The sequence below is a fragment of the Plutella xylostella genome, chromosome 4, assembly GCF_932276165.1.
Source record: "Plutella xylostella chromosome 4, ilPluXylo3.1, whole genome shotgun sequence".
Taxonomy (NCBI): Eukaryota; Metazoa; Arthropoda; class Insecta; order Lepidoptera; family Plutellidae; genus Plutella; species Plutella xylostella.
In genome coordinates, this window is record NC_063984.1 from 2944229 (window position 1) to 2960670 (window position 16442).

A 16442-nucleotide genomic window follows, 5' to 3' on the forward strand; every position below is an offset into this window, starting at 1 on the left:
CACGTGCCTTGCTTTCAGATTGGATTTATATTCTATGTCCAATACACTGTTCTAGAAAATCTGGTATCAATTTACACCGAATAGCGTAGGTATAACCTAATATCGTGTTTTGACTAGGCGTTTGTAAATCTCAGTGAAGAAATGCTAATAAAATACGGACCCAACGATATAATAGGAGCTTGAAATGTTAGGTACGTTATTATACTTTTAAATAAATATACAGATCTGCTGAAAACATCACCCATCAATATAACTCACTTTTTTTTACTAAAATAAGAAAAATAATACGAAGGCACAATACAATTTTAGTGCAAACGCCAAAACTCTTGTAACAGTCCTATTAGATGCTCTAGAGTAGTCTAGAGATTTTATGTTATGCTGCTGTTGGTCGTACCTTGCGGAGGCTCGTTGGTCATCTTGACCCCATTCTGCAGCACGTACACGGGGAAGTGGTCGGCTGGGTACGACGTCAGCCACAGACGGAAGTCCGGGTGCGTGGTTTCCGGTAGTAGACCCTCACATATCTGAACAGAAAACAAACGCTTCAAGGTCATGTTATTTTTGGTCGGGTACAATTTAAATCATCACCAAAAAAAATAATTGTACGCTAATACATTGCACCAAAAAAATCAATTAAAACCAAATTAATTAAACCAACTCCAAAATCGAAATCCCAAAAAAAACGTTTACGTTCCAAAATAAATAAACACGCCTCCAAATAATTGCAAGTTTACAATAGAAAATCTTTTTCGTCGCCAAAACGGATAAATCATCACCAAATTATGCTATACTAAAATATAAACATTGACACCAAAACTAAGTGTTCAATTTTTTTTTATATCACCAAATTATCCTACCCAATAACAATATCCTAACTAATATATATAAATGCGAAAGTAACTGTGTCTGTCTGTCTGTCTGTCTGTTACTCTTTCACGACAAAACTACTGAACGGATTTGAATTAATTTTGGTATACATATGGTATAGACCCTGAGAAAGAACATAGGCTACTTTTTATCCCGGAATTCCCACGGGTAAAGTTTTTAAGGTGAATCGAAGCTCGCGGGAGCAGCTAGTATAGTATAAAGGTAATCGATTACCTGTTAATTTTAATATGTAGGTATTTGCGACTCTACGAGTGGTGCGGCATGAATTTTGAATTTGCGCGATGCTTGTGGATGCAATGTATCAATGATGTCTAGTACATCGACCTCAATACATCGCGGCTGAAACCCGCCTAAGGTCGTCAGTCCAGCGGGCAGGAGGGCGTCCCACGCTGCGTTTGCCTGTTCGAGGTCTCCACTCGAGAACTCGTCTACGCCAACGGTTATCGGTTCTTCGGCAGATATGACCAGCCCACTGCCACTTCAGCTTGCATATTTTGACAGCTATGTCGGTAACCTTAGTCCTCTGACAGATAACCTCATTTCTGATATGATCCATCAGAGAAACCCCAAGCACCAAGCACTTAAATATAATAAATTGTATTTCAATTCCTTATTTCTATAGAATTTATTGGTACATGACAGAATTCAAACCCTCAGCCACACGGCCACACGAATGGGAGTCGAGATGGCGTAACGGATAGATTTTACTAGGCACATACTAATGATTTAATTAATTCATAAAGCAATTTAACAAGTGACTTTGTTTTGGGGTAAGCTATTGATTATTTGGTATAAACTTAATTTTTAATATTTACTTTTACTTTTTTGGGTTAGAAAGGATTATTAAAATGATACTCATAAAAGAATATATTGGTTACATCTATTTAGCGATGATATACTTTATTTGGTTTGAAATAAATTTTAATGGTGTCAATATAGTTTTACAGTATGCAGTAAAAAATAATTTGGTTAATTTCAAAAATATTTTGGGAAGCATGATTTGGTGATGATTTATCCGTTTTGGCGGAGATTTCGAATTTATTGGCGGCAGTATCATATAATTTCTGGTGGAGGTTTAAATACAAGCCTTTTTGGTCAAGCCAGTTTTTTTACGGATTGGGCCTGTATAGCTATGCTTGGGGTTTCTCTGATGGATCGTATCAGAAATGAGGTTATCCGTCAGAGGACTAAGGTGTGTGACCGACATAGCTGTCAAAATATGCAAGCTGAAGTGGCAGTGGGCTGGTCATATCTGCCGAAGAACCGATAACAGTTGGGGGAGACGAGTTCTCGAGTGGAGACCACGAACAGGCAAACGCAGCGTGGGACGCCCTCCTGCCCGCTGGACTGACGACCTTAGGCTGGTGACGGGTAGTGGTTGGATGAGGAAGGCCGGAGGACCGAGTGTTGTGGCGCTCCTTGGGAGAGCGCTATGTACAGCAGTGGATGATTATTGGCTGATGATGATGATGATGATGGGTATACAAATCAAATCAATCGTTTTAATAAGTTAAATTTATTTTTTCCCCAGGATGACCTCTATCTACGAAGTAAACCTGTTTTGTGTTTTCATTTTAGGAGACATTATTCACAAGTTGCCTATCCATAACGTGTATGATTTTAAGCTTTCGGTTTTTGTTCGCTTATGGTCAATTTAGCTTTCACAGATCTCGCGTTTATACTTCAGGTCTTCCACATGGATACAACAAGTTACCTTCTCGAGCATGGGCATCCATCTCCGGGCGAGGTGTAAAGGGCACCATCCGCGGGTCATCCAGGTACCTAAAGCTACGCGTTTCAATGCGCGCGAGCCCATATAAATGATTCAAGAAAAGGGAGTGGTTCATGGCTGTGAGCGTATTCATTCTACGCTTATAGACACGAGACCCTACACACCTGGTACTACTAGTTACCTTCTCGAGCATGGGCATCCAGCTGCGCGCGAGGTGGCAGTTCTGCAGCACGACCCACGTGCCGCTCTTCACGCCCTCCTCGATCAGCTTCACCGCGATCGGGCCCTGGCCTTGCCCGAGCGAGAGGGAGAACAGACGGGATGCGCCGAAACCCTGTAGGGAAATGGTGTTAGAAGAAGAGACTGCAAGCGTTTGATTTAATGACATCCCTGATTTGTACTATGCCTACGAGGCTGCGATATAAAAAACGCACCGTAATAAACAAGACTCACAATCTTAGATTAAGGGTCTGCAATAGGGAATCGAGGGTTGGCATTGTCATAGAATTATGTAGTAAATGATGCTCTACAGCCTTGAAAAAAATCACACAGGTAGTTGAAGAGTCTAGCTAGGTGCTGAATCATTCGAATTTAAGTAAATGATTATGGATAACTGTAAATTAATTTCAGAATATCAAGAAAAACCAGTCAATCACACTCCCGTATTGTAACAACTGTGTCGTAATTATTAAGAATTTTCATATGATTTTTATCATATTATAAAGTTAAAGGCTTGGACTAGGCGCTAAATACCTTGTTTTTTAATAAACACACACTTATTTTGTGTAAATTAATCCCAAACTTGAGCAATTTTTTTCCCTCAAATCTTCATACAAATATCTATGGCGGCTTTCTGTGTTATAAAATCATAAACCCAAGTGACGTTTGACTCAGTTGGCCGCTGGCCTCCAAAGAAGGGTCACGTCGGTTTAGGCAGCACTGACAGCTCGCGATCTTATCGTGTACAGATACAAAATCACTGCACATTGGTTGTCATTGCACTTTTTCAACTTTTATGACACCAACATAATTTGATTTGAAATTGAGGAAGCATAATTCTTCCAGTATATTCAATACATTAAATTAAATTAGATAGTGTGCAATATTCTCGTGATATTACAGTCTCGTAAAGGTCTGATGAGGAGCAGGAATATAGCGAATGGATCTAATCTAAGTGATGACAATACGCACGAACATTAGGTTAGGGATCAAAAATACAGTCTCTTGGTGCTGGTTGAGGTATGGTCTCGTGAGGATCTGATGAGGGCAGTAACACGGTGGTGGCTCAATTTTATTTCAAAGATGTTAATAGCTAAAAGCATCGAGTTTGGGCTATTAAGTATGTTTTTCAGAGAGAGAGAAAGAGATTTTGTTTTTCCTCTGGACGTGTTAGGTTTACTGGGTTTACTAAGTTCATTCTGTTAATGGCATCAAGTTGTTATGTGTTCATAAGTAATAATTATTTATTAACAAAATGCTGTTGATTCTCCACGAAAATGTAAAAATAAAAATAAAATAAATAAAAATAAATTCGTAACGTAAAATTGTCAATGACGGAATTTCTTCTATAGACAGTAGCCACAAAAAAAACAAACGATAGATGGCGTGATTTGAAGATAAAGATACCTACATTTTTTCGACACATAGACAGCAACAACAAAAAAATACAGATTTAAAGAAAAGAAACACATACTTATACAAAACAACAAAGAAAAAAAAGGATACACATCAAAATAACTGGAAAAAATATAAGCCCCAATTTACTTGTGTGGGACAGGGAGTACCTTAATATTTTTTTTGGGGTACTCCCCATCTATGCGAAATATAAGCTTGATATCTTTACCCGTTTCTGAGAAAAAGGGCGGTGACAGACAGTCAGTCAGACAGACGGACTTTTTTTCTTTTGACGTTCGAAACCCTAAAATTAAGTAAAAATATTATGCTGCCAAAAAATGTACTTACAGGTATTGAAAAAGCGGTATATAAACAAATGGACAACATTTCAAAAAACTAAAGCTGTTATAAATCGAAAACCATTTCGAGATTTAGCTCTAAAGGCCACAAAAAAAATGTTTTTGTATTTTTTGGATGTATCATTTTCGAGAAAATCATAAAATAGTAAAAAAGTGCTGATGACGTCATGCATCAGGTGCGATGCATTTTGATGATCAAAGCCTATAGATTTAAAAACAAAGTAACTGTCACTTTCATTTTTGATTGACGTTGACGTTTTATCGTGACGTTGTTGTTTATTTGGGTCATTTTCATAAATTCTGTTCTGACACTTTCTGACTATTTTTTTATTATTTAAATAAAATGGTTAGTACGTATTAAGAGATGACCTCTATATAATGTGTCCCAGAGCATGCCACTGCCACCGCCTACACAGCTGAAAAAATGCTTCTGAAAAATGCTTCTGCTTATTTTTTTACATGATAAGTACTTCATAAATATCAATGTCATTTGAAAATGACCCATTTGTTGGTTGGCATGTAAACAAAGTTTAAATGTCACTTGTCAGTGTCATTTATGTTTTTTTTGGAGACTAAGGCAATAGACAAAAATAAAAATTGAGCCTAATATGTGACGCGACTTCCGGTTTTAAAATAATTAACTTTAAAGTTAAAAATAACATGCAAAAATTAATGTATATACAAAATAAAAAAATACGGGTCCTCTAATTTTCTATAAACTTTCCGAATAGGTAATAAAAATATAGGGTAAAGAAAATGAAATGTTGTCCATTATACCAGCAGAGGGTTCACCATTTAGCTGAATGTTACTTAGAAAACGGCCTTGAGTGGCGGTCAAGTTGGTCCCCGCCTGCGATACTTTCCATTAACATTGGGACTCGTTTTCATGTTTTAGCGTACAGTCAGGTTTTTAGTTTTTTATAATTGTATTTTTTTATTTGTAACTTTTTAGTTGTTTTTATTTTATGAAATTTTACGTCGGTAGGTAGTTCATGATCATTTTTTATTTCAATAATTTTGGTGTTGTTATTTAAATACCTTCAATATGCATATTTTTGTAATGTGAAAATCAAGTCCTTTCATTTGATACCTTACACGGCAAAGTTGAATTATTATTTTTTCGATCATCACGTTATGTCCTCAAGAGGGCGCTATGTACATTTTAATGGAACGTCACATAGCCTATAGCCATCGCGCCATCAATACGCTTCTAACAATACCTCATACATCAAAATCTATCAAGCCGTTTAGGCTACAGGAGGGAACAAAGAAACAGACAAACATACATATATACATACATACAATCAAAAAACATTACCCTCCTCCTTCGGCAGTCGGGTAAAAAGGAGTAAGACAGGGGGTCATTCTGAACTTTTGCTCTTTTATTATTTTGCTCTTAATTAACAAAAAAAACCTTTTTCATAGAAACTTTGTTGGACATGTGACTTTTTACCATGGAAAACGAATATTTTTTTTCGCGAATTTGCAAATCTCGTAGAACAAAAGTTGTTCAGAATGACCCCTTGAGTCATCCCCTTTTGGCTTAGTATAGCCCTTTTGCGACACTATGTATTTACTTTGCTTTGTCGTCGGGGTTCAGTTGGCTGGAGGATGCCCGAAACTTATTATCTACACTTTAATACTTTTAGTTACCTTTCTACAAGTAAATACCACATTTGTTTGAGAAAGCTAATCGGGTTCCGAGTATAGAGTAAAGTGGCACCCCTATTAATTTCTACTCTTTCCTGGTGCCTACCAGTGTAAGTAAGAATTATACTTACTTACCCTAAAATCACCCAAAATGTACTTGAACATAATTGTCACTGCGTGTGCTGTGTGAAGAGCATTGAAAACCCGAAATTGGCGCGGCACGTCACCCTGTACGGGCCCTTAAGCTTCCTTATAAACTAAAAAAAACAGTAACTACGAGAAGGCTGCCTTATTGCTGACACTGAGAACCTTTCGATAGAAGATGATAATATTAACATATTTTGAGGTAACTATGGTGAAAGTGTACACTACTTGACAGACTTCACCTACCTGATCATCAGCAAACTTCAACAAGGTCCCCATGGGGTCAGCCCCGGGGGTGAGCACGAACAGCAGCGGGATGCAGCAGTGCGAGTCTGCGTACGACGACGCCAGGTCGAACAGGGGAGGCTCCACGAACTGACGACCCAGCACCCCTGGGCAGGACGTGAATATGTTACTGCCAGTTTCAATAACTCTATCTATCGATAGATAACAGTTACTTTCATACGATTTTGACATAATGCTACTTTTTATGTGTGAAAGTCGTATGATAGTAACAGATCGATATATAAAGTATTGAAACTGGCAGTTAGTAATTAAATATGGAATTAGTTATAATTTTACATTATACATAAAATTTTATTATGACTTAAAATAGCAAGAGATAGTGGTAATTTTCATTGATTGATTCAATTAATTTATTTTAGAAATGGCGCAGTCGGTAGATCGAATCACAATAGTACTATGTTTGTGATGGATGATTACTTAGAAGTTTTATTAGGTTTTTCTTACCTTCCACATAATTTTGTACCGCAGGCACTATCATGTCCATCCGAATACAACGCAAAACTAGCAGCACCTAAAACATAACTTCATTAGGGTAACTGTTCCAAAATTATAATTAAAAGTATAATATTCACAAATTTCACAAATTTTATTACTTCAAACGCGCTAAGTTTCTTGTTCCACGGTTCAGGTAGTGGATGGTTGTGTGGGTCGGGAAGATCACAATATTTCTCCCAGACTGCCAAATTCTTCGTGAAATGTGCTGCTATCCCTTGAAACTCTGGTATTTCATCCAGTCTGCGAAAAGTCATTATGTACGTTACTGAGTTCGTACTCGCATAACACAAGAATGCGTGACAGCAAGTGTACCGTAGTGTACCGTTAAAATTCACCTCCATTTCTTTCTTTTATCTACCTCGACCAGCTACAATATTATTGCATGTCATCCAGAAGCTTATGACTGCATTATTCTTCTACTTAACATGTCGGTGACAGGTTGCGATGGAGAGTCACTGTGGACGCCCTCTGCCCCATCCAGGGGACATAGGATACTAAGTCAAGTAAGTCAAGTAACATGTCGGTGGCAAACACTAGAGCTGGACTGAGGATTGTCACCATGGATTACTTGATTAGCCAGCAATCGCTGGACATCAAAATCATGATATTTATAATATTATTATATTTACCCGTGCAGCTCAGCCCAGTTCTGTTGCGAGAGCAGCGTGGTGGGGCACGGAGGGACATTTCTGGCGGCGCCTCCAGCTAGTAGGAACAGAACATGCGTCTGTTTCACCGCCTTCGCAGCCGCTTGGATCGTTATTGTCAGTAGGAGGGAGAATACTAGCTTGTCCTGGAATTGTATTAAAGGTATGAGTGTGGTGGAAGGGAGAAATGTAAATTTCTACTGGATTTTTAGCAGCTTTTGCAAAGAAAACAATACTATGAACTCTGTAGGGCGATGCAGTATAAATTCCGCCCTAGACGAAAGTGAACGATTGTTTGCAACACTAGCGCTACGACAGACGTTGAAACTACTCCCTGAATACCAATAACTTTTACATTTGGACCTCATCCGACGCCATTTTTCGCTCTCATCTTCGCTTTCGTATAGTCCGGAAAATTTTACTGAATTGCATAGCCATCACAATCTTCATACTGAATTAACATAACTATTTTATCTCAAAGCAATAAGGTACCTTTTCAAACAAGCTCCTGCAGATATTCGAGTACAGTGACAGGGTGAACTGCGTGCGCAGACCCTGCAGTCGTTGCGGGATATTATCCACCTTCTCCGTATTGTCTATGGCAGATGTGAACAGATTCTCGAACCAGCCGAGAGAGTACTGGTACATGGGGTCGATTTTCGCTAGTGACGCTGAAATATTTAAAATATAAGAGTGTGCATTTTTGCATGAAAAATATTCAATTCGACTATTGAATCCTGTCGATAATTAATATTGCAGCAATAGTCGCTGAGCGTACAACACGTAGGTTTCGGCTTAATACTTAGGAATTGACTTACCTATAAGGAAGAACAAGTTAGTAGAGTGTTCGGCAATAGGCAGGTAGTCGTTTCTAGCCACGTCGATAGCCTTCTCAGTGACCGTCGCCACCTCTTGTTTCTCCTTGATTTCATTTGCTGTGTCTTTGGCTGAGTTCAGTATCTGATAAAATAAATTTCATAAGTACATTATGTAAGAAGACGTAAAAAAACCACCACACACCACCTAGAATAATCTTGCTTGACCTACCTTTCTATTCAGAAAAGTGACTATGAAAGTAAATTAAGAATAAGCAAGAAAACGAATAAAATACAATTAACCGACTAAATTAAAAAGTCTTCACAATAAACCCACCTGAACGGCCTCCTCATCTTCCAACAGCTGTTCCGACGTGGACAGCACATTCAGTATCTTCTTCTCTATCTCCTGCAGCAGTCTCCTATGCTCGGCCCCCTGCGTGGTCAGGTCTGCCTTGGCTTGTTGAAGATCTGGCCTCTCTCTGGCGACCACTCGGGTTAGGAGCTGTGCTTGAAGACCGTCTCTGGCCAGCATGAAGTTGACTAGTGTCACGCGCACCCCTACTTCTGGGAGGTAGTGAGGGTTGGATAGCTTCGTGCTGATGTAGAGTCTGGGGATAACAATGTAGAGTGGTATTTTTAAGACCGCTATGGATACGCACGCCAAAGGAAATTAGACAGTAAGAGTTTCATTAGCAGTAGATACATATCCGGTATTCGTTTCAATCACAGAATACACCGCATGCAATGCAAAATGAATCTATTTTGCAAGTTGAAAATTACTACTCACCTGAACTCCTTGTTGTATTCTACGATACTGTCGCCAATCTTGATGCACAGTGCGCCTCCGTGACGGAAAGTCTGTTGTTGCAGCAGAGGCTCCAACATCGGGTCTAATTCTTCTAGAATATTCTCCAAGAGCACCTGCGATAGAAGAACGGAAATCCGTGTAGGTATAATAAAAAATAATATACGTCTTTAGAGATTCAGGTAACGGCACGGCAAGAATGAGTCAACACTACCTACGAGCTATTGTTCGCTATGCCGTTGGGATGCAATCCATCTATAGCAACATTGGCATTAGCCCTCCAACTACTGCTCTATCTGTGCAGACAGCCACAATTTCGTTCAGCTTCCGTGAACCGAACTGGGCCTCGATCACGAGTGCTGTTAACTCAAATCGCTAGCGTAATTTGATAACAATTTGTATGAAAATTGACTACGTTGGCTCTGTTCCTTTTCCATATTATTATGTTTGTGTAGTATCGTACAATGCTAGCGAATTGCCACGTTAGCCTCTGATCGGCCTACTGACCGGTTGTCCGAACTGCACGGCGTTCTCGAGCACGCGGCCGAGGTCGGCCTGCGTCATGCGCACCACGCACAGGTTGCTCGGCTTCTCCATGTTCTTGATCCAGCGGAGTCCCGTTAGAGATTCAGGTAACGGCACAGCCAGAATGAGTCAACAATTTGAGCGATGCCATTATTGCTCGCTATGCCGTTGAGATGCAATCCATCTATTGCACCATTGGCGCTCTCCAACTACTGCTCTATCTATCGTGCAGACAGCCACAATCTCGGTCAGCTCTCGTAAACCTAACTGTGTGTCTATCACGGGCTAACATGGCAATTCGTATTGTACGATACTACACAAATATATGGAATAAGAACAGCGCCAATGTAGTCACTTGTCAATCAAATTGCTTTCAAATTACGCTAGCGATGTGAGTTGCCAGCACTCGTGATCGAGGCCCTGTACTGACCGGCTGTCCGAACTGCACGGCGTTCTCGAGCACGCGGCCGAGGTCGGCCTGCGTCATGCGCACCACGCACAGGTTGTTCGGCTTCTCCATGTTCTTGATCCAGCGGAGTCATGTTGAGCTGTGAACAGACCGGCCCAACGAACGCCCAACGATGGATATTTATCATACATAATACAGGGGCAGTTTGCAGCAACGACGGTCAAGGAAACCCGTTCGTTGGCGTTCGTTTGGCCGGTCTGTACGCAGCTTTAGAGATTCAGGTAACGGCACAGCCAGAATGAGTAAATACTACGAGCGACGCCATTTTGGCGCGCTTTACCTGCATTGAGATGCTATCCATCTATCCAACTGCTGTATCTATTTTACAGATAGCCGGTAATTTCGATCAGCTCCCGTAAACCTAACTGCAATTTTGGCCAGCTCCCGTAAACCGAACAATACCAACCGGTTGTCCGAACTGCACGGCGTTCTCGAGCACGCGGCCGAGGTCGGCCTGCGTCATGCGCACCACGCACAGGTTGCTCGGCTTCTCCATGTTCTTGATCCAGCGGAGTCCCGTTAGAGATTCAGGTAACGGCACAGCCAGAATGAGTCAACAATTGGAGCGATGCCATTATTGCTCGCTATGCCGTTGAGATGCAATCCATCTATTGCACCATTGGCGCTCTCCAACTACTGCTCTATCTATCGTGCAGACAGCCACAATCTCGGTCAGCTCTCGTAAACCTAACTGTGTGTCTATCACGGGCTAACATGGCAATTCGTATTGTACGATACTACACAAATATATGGAATAAGAACAGCGCCAATGTAGTCACTTGTCAATCAAATTGCTTTCAAATTACGCTAGCGATGTGAGTTGCCAGCACTCGTGATCGAGGCCCTGTACTGACCGGCTGTCCGAACTGCACGGCGTTCTCGAGCACGCGGCCGAGGTCGGCCTGCGTCATGCGCACCACGCACAGGTTGTTCGGCTTCTCCATGTTCTTGATCCAGCGGTTGGCCTGGCCTTGCGGGTCGATCATGAGAGGCCAGCGGCGGGCCGTCCTGGGGAAATAAGTGTTGTAAATAATCTTTAAAATGCTGCCTATTCTTATAAGTTGGTGACAATACGAAGCTGGAGTAGGGTTTATCGCCACCAGTCAGATAAGCGCCTATCCAGACGTATTAACTCTGTGCGTAGTACCTGAGCGAGGTATACTAGTCTGTCACACGGAGAGGCTTCTTTCGTCCACCCCTCCGAATATAGCGTATTTCTATACGCCAAAGTACGGTATGCCAAAGTCAACCCAGACTTCATCCCAGAATGCTAAATTAGTTTCATTTACGGGAACGGTGGACTAGACCTCAACCCTTCCTTCATTGGAAGGAGACCAGTGCCCCAGCAGTGGGGACATGATGCGTCGTGATGACGGGAACTCAGGTGTAAGTTAGCCGTAAATCTCTTCATTCAGTTCCATCACGAACTCATCCAGCAGTTACCTGATAATAATAGCGCTGTTAACACTAAAGTCGTCCGAGGGCAGTCCATCGATGTTCCACTGCTGGATGGTGACCGGCTCGCCCAGAGTCGTGATCAGGCTATAGTTGAGCGTGCACACCAGACTGCAGTCGTGGCAGGTTCAATTACGGCAGACAGGTGTAATTCTACCATAAATCACACCATTCAGTCCCAACACCTAGGTACTCCTCAACCCTCGTATCCAGCAGTTACCTGATAATAATAGCGCTGTTAACACTAAAGTCGCCCGAGGGCAGTCCATCAATGTTCCACTGCTGTATGGTGACGGGCTCGCCCAGAGTCTTGATGAGGCTGTAGTCGAGCGTGCAGACCAGACCGCAGTCGTGATAGGTTCAATTACGGCAGGCAGGTTTAATTCTACCATAAATCACACCATTCAGTCCTAAAACCTACTCCTCAAAACCCTCTCATCCAGTAGTTACCTGATAATAATAGCGCTGTTAACACTAAAGTCGTCCGAGGGCAGTCCGTCGATGTTCCACTGCTGGATGGTGACGGGCTCGCCCAGAGTCTTGATGAGGCTGTAGTCGAGCGTGCAGACCAGACCGCAGTCGTGGCAGGCGCGGGCCCATGCCGTTATCTGGAGAAATTACATAAAATATATTATTATTTTAGTTACCACTCTAGTTTTGATTGGGAGAAATTGGGATTAACAAAAAGTCTGGTATTGCATACTATGCTGCTCTATCTATTCCTAGTTTTTTAGTTGCTTTTGTATGCGTTCTGTTATACGATAGTTCTCGGGAGCCTTTTTAAAAAAAGAAAACTTTATTGACACGGATATTTATTGATTTTAAAAAAGGAAATAATTAAGAATGCTCGCAACCCGCGCGGATGAAGTGTCTAAAAAGGACTGACTAAGAGCGGTCATAGCGCAATACATCTGTAAGAGGGGGGGCTGCTGATCAAGCGGCCCTGTAAGCCAATTAGCTTACATATCAAAGGTATAACAACCCCCCGCATAAGAATAAACTTCGGGGTTGAAAGTCGAAGTTTATGTTAGGAAATTTTATAAGTCATTACGAAGTCTCGGATGAGGAGCTGGACTGGTTTCAGTTTGAGTACTAAGGGTGGAAACATTAATATTTTCAGGAGAAATTTCAGCGTTAAGGGGATAATTATTCAAATAGCGACTGCGACCAAACTTGAACATAAACACAAAAAAGAATACAATTACAAGTACAAGGGTTATCCAGAACATAATTGAATAGTGGGTCCCGTATTTCACCATATGTTGCCTGTTTATCATTTGGTCCAGGTCTTTTAAAATAGGTTTAACTTGAATTTCTGGGAATTCTTTTATTTTTTCTAAATTATAATTATTTAGAGAATCACGGGGCACACTTGTTTTAAGGAATTTTTCCATATTACAACAACTATCATTAATAATATTAAAATTATTCTCTACACGAGTAATGTTCATGCTGTACACAGGGATTGATGGTATAAGTTGGGTGTTTTTACAAAAACCTACACATTGATTGGGCAAGGTTAGTATGCCAGTACCAAATACATTTAATTCGTACATGTTTTCGTGACATTGTATAGATAGTTTGGAGGGTACTGATTGTGTGAAAATCCATTTACTATTTTTCATTGGTTGCCATATATCTATATATCCATGAATGAACTTGATATTACATTGCTTAGGGACAGTTTTCATAGGTTTCGTCAATATTTCAATTTCACAAATAGGATTAGTGCTAGAATCGTGTATTACAAAAATTTCACAAATATAATTTTGATTTATCATATGTTTGCAATGTTGAAGGTCGTCGAAATTAGAATAACGTGTTTTATCCAGAGTAACAGCTATATACTTATAAGTAGGCACAATCATCACAAAAGAATCAGTGAGATTTAGGTTGTGAGGCAAAGGTAACGGTATGCTGTGGTACAGATTATAAATTTTATTACTAACTAGTGGTATTTTTAATACAAACACAACCTTATTGTCCATATAATAACATAATAGTTTCGAAATGTTTATAAGAGTATTCATATTTTGTAAATACAAATCTATAGGAAGGTGTTTAGAGGTCGGTATATGATGGTGAGTCTTAACCAAATCTTCATACAATTCAGCAGGAGTTATAACAGAAGGGTGCAGAACATTACTACTGATTAATGCTATACTATTAACTACATCTTCAATTTTAAAAGATAGGGTTAATAAACTACTTTCTAATAAGCTAAAAACATCGTTAATGGCTGCTCTATAAAGCAGCTTGTTACTTACGAGAGTTAAATTACTAAGTAAAGTAGACATCTTATCAAGAGATATCTTAAGTTTAGCTTCGTTCACATTAATTACATTAAAAGTGTCTTTATAGTTTTGTAAAACACTGTTTGTTACTAAAATATTATTTTTCATTATTGAAGCTATTTTAGTTTGATCGCCTTGTATGAGGTTAATGGCGTCATCGTTATTAATGGGATTGTTTTCCGTATTCGAAGGTGTCGACTCTACAGGGGCCAGTTCGATGAGTTCGGCTCCAGAAGATGGGAGGAAATCATTTGACACTGTGGGATCTACGGTCACAGGTGATGGAAGATATGGAAGGATATTTTCAAGATCTATATTTAGGTCTGGGTTTACTGGACTGACATCTAGATCGAAAAGTTGAATAAGGTCTTCGTCGGGAATAGGAGGGTCAATAGGATTTGGAGTCGGTGTTGGATCTGAGCTGCCACGGATAAGGGGTTTGCCTCCTATGAGATTGTCTTGTACAGGATTTACAGGGTAACGAGATAGTGCGTCTGCATTGCAGTTGACTTTGCCCTTTTTGTACAGGATTTCATAATCATATTCTTCCAATTTCAGGCGCCAGCGCACCAGTCTCGAACCAGGATCTTTACAGTTGAAAAGCCACTGTAAGGGTCGATGATCAGTGACGATCGTGAAGCGGTGCCCGTATAGATAGGGTCGGAATGTTTTGGTGCCAAAGATGATGGCTAGGCATTCTTTCTCGGTGACACTGTAGTTGGATTCGGCTTTATTTAATGTGCGTGACGCATAGGCTATCGGGAGGTCTTTCCCTATAGGACCCTGAGAAAGGATGGCGGAAACCGCGACGTTGGAAGCGTCACATGTCAGCACAAAAGGTTTAGAAAAATCAGGATAGGCCAGGATAGGGGCCGTTGTAAGTTTTTCTTTGAGAGTGTCGAATGCTAATTGCTGTTCGTTTTTCCACTCGAATGGGATTTCTTTTTTAAGGAGCGATGTTAGTGGCTTTGCCGTTTTGGAAAAATCAGGGATAAATCGTCTGTAATAGGATACTAGCCCAAGAAAGGATTTGATATCTTTAGGGCTTTCAGGAATCGGGAATTCAGCAACAGCCTTTATCTTGTCGGGATTAGGTTTTACACCTTCGTCGCTGATGACATGACCAAGGTATGCGACTTCTTTGCGTAAAAATTCGCACTTATCTGGTTGCAGTTTCAGGTTAAACTGACGGATTCTCTCAAAGACAGCGGATAAGTTATCAATGTGAGTTTGAAGATCATGCGAGTATATGACTATATCATCAAGATAAACAAAACATCTAGTACCTTGAAGACCGGAAAGACAAGTGTTCATCAGCTTCTGGAAAGTGGAGGGTGCATTTTTAAGCCAAAATGGCATCCTATTAAATTGAAAATGTCCTTGGGGGACGGAAAATGCAGTTTTCTTTCCGTCGGATACTTTAATTTGATGAAAACCGGAAGCAAGATCCAATGTGGAGAAATATTTACTTTGGCCTAATTGGTCTAGGATTTCGGAAATTTGTGGGATAGGATAAACTTCTCCAATCGTGACATCATTCAGTTTACGGTAATCGATCACGACTCTCCATTTTTTCTGACCAGATGCATCTATTTTTTTTGGTACAACCCATATGGGTGCAGACCAAGGGGAGACTGAAGGGCTGATTATTTCCTGTTCCAACATTTTATTAATTTGGTTTTCCACTTCTCTCTTATGACATTCTGGAAATCTATATGTCTTGGTGTGAATAGGGTTAGAGGTGGTAGTTTCAATGGAATGCTCTATAGCAGAAGTACATGTCAGTTTGTCTTCTGGCAGGTGGAAAATGTCGGAATATTGTGCGCACACGTCAAGTAGCAAATTGGATTCTTCATCATTTAAGTGATCTGTGCGAAGTTGATCAAGTACTTTTTTAGTACGGGGTCCTACACTTGGGGCGGACGTCGTACAAAAGGATAACATGGGAAATGGTTCAAGAGGTTCAAGGGATAGTTTGAGGTCGGAGTGGATTTCAACTGGTTCCTCGGAAGTATTTATCACCGTAATGTTAACTCGGTTGTTTTCTTTCACTCTGACTATGCAATTTGCCACGAGTAAAGAGTCGGAAATATGTTGATCGACAATTATACCCTCTTTTAATTCAGGGTTGGAAATAGTACATTCAATGACTGTCTCTGTCCTTGGTTGGATGGAATAAATCGGATTTGTGAAAATTAACTTGACTGTATGTTTATCTAGTTTAAGCTTTTCCGATGCATA

The 16442-nt window shown here is 40.5% G+C and overlaps 1 protein-coding gene across 1 annotated transcript in view; it reads right to left on the reverse strand.

Annotated features, from left to right (window-relative positions):
- The window catches only part of LOC105386945 (dynein axonemal heavy chain 7), a 79111-nt gene that overhangs the window by 27146 nt on the left and 35523 nt on the right, over positions 1-16442 (reverse strand). The window contains exons 57-68 of the mRNA XM_048627705.1: positions 12358-12515; positions 11307-11460; positions 9441-9574; positions 8988-9261; positions 8654-8795; positions 8328-8506; positions 7818-7981; positions 7287-7428; positions 7138-7204; positions 6634-6779; positions 2802-2954; positions 395-524 (exon numbers count right to left, since the gene is read on the reverse strand). Coding sequence (XP_048483662.1) covers positions 395-524; positions 2802-2954; positions 6634-6779; positions 7138-7204; positions 7287-7428; positions 7818-7981; positions 8328-8506; positions 8654-8795; positions 8988-9261; positions 9441-9574; positions 11307-11460; positions 12358-12515 — 1843 coding nt within the window. The remainder of the gene's footprint in view (positions 1-394; positions 525-2801; positions 2955-6633; positions 6780-7137; positions 7205-7286; positions 7429-7817; positions 7982-8327; positions 8507-8653; positions 8796-8987; positions 9262-9440; positions 9575-11306; positions 11461-12357; positions 12516-16442) is intronic.